Source organism: Nilaparvata lugens, unplaced genomic scaffold (assembly GCF_014356525.2).
Source record: "Nilaparvata lugens isolate BPH unplaced genomic scaffold, ASM1435652v1 scaffold6679, whole genome shotgun sequence".
Classification (NCBI taxonomy): domain Eukaryota; kingdom Metazoa; phylum Arthropoda; class Insecta; order Hemiptera; family Delphacidae; genus Nilaparvata; species Nilaparvata lugens.
In genome coordinates this window covers 8,802-16,898 of record NW_024092430.1, presented here as the reverse complement: position 1 = coordinate 16,898, position 8,097 = coordinate 8,802, and the positions used below count along the sequence as shown (strand labels likewise).

The 8,097-nt window shown below is 35.4% G+C and overlaps 1 protein-coding gene across 1 annotated transcript; it reads left to right on the top strand.

Moving 5' to 3' along the window:
• Positions 1-1,457: 1,457 nt before the first annotated feature.
• LOC120356404 (pre-piRNA 3'-exonuclease trimmer-like) lies at positions 1,458-7,581 on the top strand (the record flags this gene model as incomplete). The annotated part of the gene is given in 4 exon segments (XM_039445345.1): positions 1,458-1,501; positions 3,286-3,372; positions 3,987-4,075; positions 7,488-7,581. Coding segments are annotated over 4 exon segments (314 nt in total), but the record flags the coding sequence as incomplete, so codon positions are not given.
• Between the last annotated feature and the right edge of the window lie 516 nt (positions 7,582-8,097).

Below are 8,097 nucleotides of genomic sequence, written 5' to 3'. Positions count from 1 at the left end.
ACACATCTGTGTAATCACTTGTCAGCTGATTTATGATGAATAATTCTATAGTCTAATTTTTACTCTAATATTGGCGTATGAAGGAGGCTTTTTCCTTTTATATTATACTTGAAATGCAAAATTTCCAAAAACCTTGTATATACGTCGAATTTAAAAAGAAACATACCTGTCAAATTCATGAAAATCTATTACCGCGTTTCGCCGTAATGCACAACATATAAATATATAAACATAAGAGAAATGCCAATCCGTCGACTTGAATCTTAGACCTCACTTCGTTCGGTCAACAACGCCCCGGCCTACGATATTGCAACGTCGCAGTGTAGGCCTAGAATCTAATACATGATTGGTGAAATGATCAGCTGGCATTTTTTTAATCTTGAAGTGCCAATGTCCTATCTCAAAGCAATAAAAAGTTATAAAATTTATACAACAATGTCATGATTTAGTAAGTTAGTTTTAGTATTACTAATCCCTCTCAGAGAGTGAAAATTACCAATGAAGACATATTTTTAGATTGTCATTTGAGCTCCGTGCCAGAACTATCAATGTCGACTTCTGCACTTCTAGCACTCGCATTTCCGTATCAAAATGCCGTAGTTCGAAAATACAAGTGAACTTTCAAGCTGATTTGTGAGAAAGTTGATATGTTGACATAGGTAGTTCTTGCACCAAGCCACAGAATTGATCTACAATTCCCATAGTTGACAGATAAACATTGAGAAGTACCAATTTTAACGTTATTTCCATTTTTCACAATAAATTCCAACTTGAAGTAATGTTTATTCATTATTTATTTATAAGGTTAGCAAAAAAATACAAGAATCGAAAAAGAAAAAACAGGCTATGCCTAAAACTTCTTCAATTTCCTATTTAGTTATAAATTGTCCAATATTATAGGTTATGTCATTCAAATTTCTACACCAAATCACAATCTAAAATATAAATTAGAATAAAACAAACAATTTTAAATTGGATGGATTAATATATAAAGTTTCTTATTTTCAAGTGAATTACAAATAAACAACGTTAAATAACTACTATCACTTAGTAAAAAAAAGAATGTATGCTTCATATAGATTTGAAAACTACTTGATAATCGGGATGATTTTTTGGGAGTACGTTGGTGCTGGTGGTTTTTAAGTATATTTTGAATTCTAAGTGTGTTTTATAAGGGTTTGTAGTTGTACTCAAAGCAAAGCAAGATCTTCTAATCTTATACGTTTCTATCTTATAATCTTATACACAATATGTAAGAAATATGTGGGAACTATAGGCTCAAGAAATAAAATATCTTGTTCAGTATAGAATTTCCACATTTACTACTTTACTCATGATCAATAGTTTGATGCGGATAACTTTAGAATATAATATTAATAATTGTATTGTTATCATAATTTCAGAGAGGGTATAAAGCGGCCACTAAGCAGCACCGAACTATCAGTGGCGTCTCTGAGGGAGGTGTAAAGTCAATGTTATCAGAGCTTCCATCAATCATATTGTAAGTCAATCGAAATCATTCTTTTTCAATCAATGCTAACAGTTCATAGCGAATCTATCATCATCACTGGCACGACAACCTTCAAGGGTCCTGGCCTCCCCAGCCTAAGCCTCCAATCATCTCTATTCCGTGCCAATCGTCTCCATCCTCTCAGTCCGGCCGCTCCAGCATCCCGATCCACCACATCAACCACCTCAGGCGCGGCCTCCCGGTCGACGTTTCCCTTCTGGTTGCCTGTAGGATTTGCTTAATAGGTGAGTGTCATCTGCCCGGATCACATGTCCGGCCCATCGCAATCTTCCTAGCTTGATAGCCGTAACTATATCCTTGTTTCCATACAGATCATACAGCTCAGCATTATGTCGCTGTCGATAAGCATCTCCTTCCGTAATGGCTCCAAATATCCTTCTCAGGATTTTTCTCTCAAATCTCCTGAGCAGACCCTCATCTTGCCTTGTCATGGTCCAAGTTTCACTACCAATAGCGAATCTATAACAGTGGCGTAACTTTTGCTGGGATTTGTAGTAATGGAAACTTTCCCGAAATATACTGAGAAAGGTATTACTGCATCAGTTCGCATTGATTCAGATTTCGTTTTCTAAACTAGTTTGTTACTTTAAACTAATTCCTGGTTCACATTAATGCTGATTTTGTTTCCTCCAATCTAGTCTGCGACTGTAAGTTGAATACTTTAACAGTAACATACTAGATTAAAGAAAACGAAACCAATGATGTGAACCAGGGAATTATCTATTGCGGCATCCACATGTTGGCCCAGTCGCTGGCCCTCGTTTTTCTTAACTAGTTAGCTACTTTGAACTGATCCCCTGGTCACATTCATGCTGATTTCGTATTCTCCAATCTAGTCTGCAACTGTAAGCTAAATTCTTCAACAGTAACATACTACATTAAAGAGAACGAAACCAGAATTGATGTGAACCAGGGAAACATATCTATTGCGGCATCCACATGTTGGCCCAGTCGCTGGCCCTCGTTTTTCTTAACTAGTTAGCTACTTTGAACTGATCCCCTGGTTTACATTCATCCTGATTTCGTATTTTCCAATCTAGTCTGCGACTGTAAGCTAATTTCTTCAACAGTAACATACTAGATTAAGAAAACGAAACCAGAATTTATGTGAACCAGGGAAACATATCTTTGCGGCATCCACATGTTGGCCCAGTCGCTGGCCCTGTGACTAGTGCCCATGAGGCCAGCGTTGGCAACCACCCATCCACACACTGGCGCTGGTCGACATTGGCCTTCATTGGCCACATGTGGATGCGGATAAGCCAATTCCTTGGTTCACATTAATTCTGGTTCGTATTCTTCAACTAGTTTATTACTGTTAGTTAACCATGACCATTATAGTGTAACTATGAATCTAGAGAACTATAGATGGCCAGAGTTAGCACATCTTCAATGTACTTTCCAGAAGTCACATTATGTTGATTTCGTTTTACTCATTAGTCGAAGACTGTAAGCTTATCTAAAATCTGTTTCTATGGTTCACATTAATGCCGTTTCATTTCCTTGATCTAGTTTGTTTAGGCTCTATAATTAATTAATAGTTTTTATAGAGTCTAAAGATTGTTACTGTTACTTCATCTTCATTTACTTTCCAGGATTACATTAATGCCGATTTTGTTTTCTCCATTTAGTCTGTGATTGTAAGCTTTTCTTCAATTATTTCACCAGTTCACAGTGATGTCGATTTCGTTTTCTCCTATTGATTTTGTCGCAGTAAGCTTATGCTTTTAGTGTATTATGAATGCATGTTGCAGAACTTGGCTGGAGAAGATCCACCTACGAACAGACCTCAGGCCCTGGTTATAAAGCATAGGAGGAATAAGAAGATTACATTATCTGAGGTAATATTATAAAATATTATGCTTTTTTAATTATTAGAGATTCATGAGTCAATTTCTTATAACTGTGTATAACTGTGTGCACACAGACAGCGGTCAGCGGTCAGATAGATATCTATATAGATTTAGATTAACATATATATATATATATAATTATATTATTATATATCTAATATTTATAGATTAAATATATATCTATATCGTATTAAGACCGCTGGAAACGCCTGAACGCTCTTAGTGTCCACAAACCCTTAATATTAAGAATAATGTTAATGGGCAGGATAATCTTGAATATCCTTTTTCGAGGACTGGTATTTGTTGAAACTCCGCTGATTTATGTAGATGCTACACAATTTTATATTAACGTATTTCAAATTACATTTTCATCTTCAATTTCTCATTTCATATTTTGTAAAATTTATTGATTGAACAGCTTAATATTTTTGTAATATCTCTAGTGAGATTCACTTTAAATTATCAGCATTCCTTATGAATAACGCTAATGCTGATAATTAAATCTCACTATGACACTTGTATGGTAACAATAACTCAAGTAACTGTAAACTCACTCAACTTTTTATTAGACTTTATTGTGAAAATATTAAATTTTCTTTCAGGTGATGGAGCTGTTGACAAAATATTCTCCATTTGATGCAATGCCTCTTGGATCAAATGCTATGGTCATCGCTATACCAAGTCACTCATTGTAAGTAAAAATCACTCCCATCATCATTATTATATATATCATAATATTTTACATATACTATACTAATATCGGGGGACCGAGCTCGCTCGGAGTAAAAAAGCATGAAAATTATTACGAAAGAAGAAATTATAATATATAATTTATAGTTCATACAAAATGTTCTATCTAATCACAGTGAATTCAGATCATTTCCAAGAGGAATGCAAAAAATTTTCTCACAAAGGCCTGGTTGCACAAAAGCCGGTTAAATTTTAATCCTGATTGATTTCAAATCAGAGAAGACCATTTCAAAAAGATCGCTTCTCTGATTGGTTCTACTAGAATTAATCATTAGTAAAATTTAACCGGTTTTTGTGCAACCGGAACTAAGTACCTGATTGAATGATTACAAAAGTTCAACAGCTGAGTCATAATTTTATCTCAGTCCCAGAAACATGCACTCGCTCACTCACTTCAATCATCAACAGACGACGAAATTATCATCTGTTTTTCCAATTATTATCCTTTTCATGTCCTTCAGCGAGTTTTCCCAGGATGGGACCTAGGGCAATCGAATTTTTATATCATAAACCTACTAATTTCCAAATTTTGTGAAAATCGTCAGAGCCGTTTCGAGATCCGTTGGACATACATAACCAGATAACCATATACAGAAATTGCTCGCTTAATATGATAGGATTTTATGTATACTATATTATTATATAGCCACTTTTTGTTGAGCTTGGCATTCTTAAGGTGATGAATCTGTATATATTTAGTAGCCTTGTTATAAATCAAAATAAAAATCAAGTGTAGGGAAACGCTCCAATGTAGATCGAACGTTAATGGCATCAATACTCGACATAGGCATGACATCAACATTCCTTTTCTCCGTCTGGTGAGGCTAAGGTCCAGTCATCCGATCATGGGTAGACGTTTATTTAATAATTTGACCCTCAAATTAGAGACATGTGAAACATAGAATTCAAAAAAACTACATACGTGGCTCTGCTTAAACCCTTTTTATGATGAGAGCATAGACCTGCAAGGTCTATGCTCTCATCATAAAAGGTTTAAGCAGAGCCACGTATGTAGTTTTTTTTGAATTCTATGTTTCACATGTCTCTAAATTTGAGGGTCAATTTATTAAATAAACGTCTACCCATGATCGGATGACTGGACCTTAGCCTCACCAGACGGAGAAAAGGATGTTGATGTCATGCCTATGTCGAGTATTGATGCCATTAACGTTCGATCTACATTGGAGCGTTTCCCTACACTTGATTTTTATTTTGATTTATAACAAGGCTACTAAATATATACAGATTCATCACCTTAAGAATGCCAAGCTCAACAAAAAGTGGCTATATAATAATATAGTATACATAAAATCCTATCATATTAAGCGAGCAATTTCTGTATATGGTTATCTGGTTATGTATGTCCAACGGATCTCGAAACGGCTCTGACGATTTTCACAAATTTGGAAATTAGTAGGTTTATGATATAAAAATTCGATTGCCCTAGGTCCCATCCCTGGGAAAACTCGCTGAAGGACATGAAAAGGATAATAATTGGAAAAACAGATGATAATTTCGTCGTCTGTTGATGATTGAAGTGAGTGAGCGAGTGCATGTTTCTGGACTGAGATAAAATTATGACTCAGCTGTTGAACTTTTGTAATCATTCAAGCAGGTACTTAGTTCCGGTTGCACAAAACCCGGTTAAATTTTACTAATGATTAATTCTAGTAGAACCAATCAGAGAAGCGATCTTTTTGAAATGGTCTTCTCTGATTTGAAATCAATCAGGATTAAAATTTAACCGGCTTTTGTGCAACCAGGCCTTGTGAGAAAATTTTTTGCATTCCTCTTGGAAATGATCTGAATTCACTGTGATTAGATAGAACATTTTTGTATGAACTATAAATTATATATTATAATTTCTTCTTTCGTAATAACTTTTTCATGCTTTTTTACTCCGAGCGAAGCTCGGTCCCCCGATATTAGTATAGTATATGTAAATATTATGATATATATAATAATGTTGTTTTGTACTAAAATAGTCTTCTTATGTAAAGAGACGGGAAGGGGCCTTTTGCAGGCGAGAATGATGTTCTAGTCGAGGCGTTAGCCGAGACAAGAATTTTATTCGAGCTCTGCAAAAGACATTCACGTACAAGTAACGTACACTATTTTCTGTCAATAATCTAAAGAAGAATAATTGAGAAATAGAAAACATTACTGCTTGTGCTGAAGTTACTACATGCATTCTATAAACATGACCTAATTCCGAATAAGGAATTTTTTGGAAGTTGACAAAACTTCACCCTCGAGCGCTGAAGGTGTTTTTTTTGTAGCAGTTTTGCTGTTCCTATTTCGGAACTAGGAAACATACTCGACTGTAAAGCTGCGTACACATATACGCACTTCCAACCCGCACCGAGCACGCTCCGCCTTCGTACCGCCCTCGTTCCTCCATCGTACCACAGTCGCTCCGCCCGCGCACCCATCATGAACGTTACGGAAGATGTTAGATCTTCTCGCATTCCCCGGTCGAACCACTGTTGCTCCCCGGTCGATCATCAATCGCTCTGCTGGAGTGACGTTCGGTTGCGGAGCAGAGCGAAAGTCTGTACGCACCTTTAGGTTATTAATTATGTTTATATAATGAATTGATAATAAATATTATAATTATTGCATTATTTAATATTTTATTATAAAATTTAATTCTTGCCAGTGTTTCAAAAGGTGAAAGGCTTGGTTGGGAGTTCAGCTTCTTTCTTCTAAATGCTAATATGTCGGTACCTATTATAATAAATGTTTCTATAACTTTATATATTCAATTAATAATTAATTATTAATTTTGATAATTTATTGCTAACACAGAGATCGTAGCTATATTAACAAACATTACAAACAAAAACGTTGAACACGCATGCTCAACTATTGGTTCATTCGACGTTCGACCTAGGAGCTTGCCAAACGCGACCTCTGTTCTACACGCTCTTCTCGCGTTCCCCGGTCGAACCACTGTTGCTCCCCGGTCGATCAACAATCGCTCTGCTGGAGTGACGATCGGTCTTGGAGCAGAGCGAAAGTCTGTACGCACCTTAAAGAAAACATATGGTTTCACTACAGTACAGTATGCTGTAATGAGAATCATATGTTTATTTGCTCTGCAAACAGCTGTCTACCGAATTGATTTCATGCTTGGAAAACAGCTAAAATTGAATGACTATGACAAAAATATAAAAATATTTATATAATACATTTAATGGGTTTCTGTTGCATTCAAATCTTTTGACGTGGTCTTATGTATTTTGTAATCTTATGCATTTATAGACGTTTCATGGATCAAGAAAGATATCCATCTATAGCTTTTCATAAAATTGAAACTATGTATTCTCACCTATGTTTTATTTATGTTCCAGGGCCAGAAGCAGTTGCGAGAGTTTGCCAACGACAAAAATTACTCAATTTTTCGTTACAGCATGTGGAAAGAAAGCAAAATTATCAGAAGCATGATTGGTAAGTCATATCAATAAGTATTTCATCAATTGATTCATCCAAAATTACATTCGCTACACACTATTAGCATTACTAGGAAAGCATTATTGCATTATTAATTTTCACATTATGGACAATACATATATGATGTTATAGTCTTTTTCAAAAATTTGGTGACACAATCTTGAGAAAAACACTCACGGTTATAATACAAGGCTTGGTCGTATATAATAGAGAGGCACAGATTAGATCTTTTTACGAAAAATACCATATAAATAGGTAAGAAGTTGTTTTGCAAAGTTACCAAGCAGTCTCCAATATTAGAAGATCCAAGAATGTTGCAAAGAATCTAAAGGATATCTGGTCAAATTGTCGCTGTATTCTTTTCAAGAATTTAACATTGATTTTTGACGAAACGTTTTTGTCTATATTAGGCTAGCCTAGTATTTATATTTAATTTTTGTTTCCATGCGGTCTTGGAAATTACATCAGATCAATGGCGACCCCCATTGCGCATACACTGATGAAGTCGAT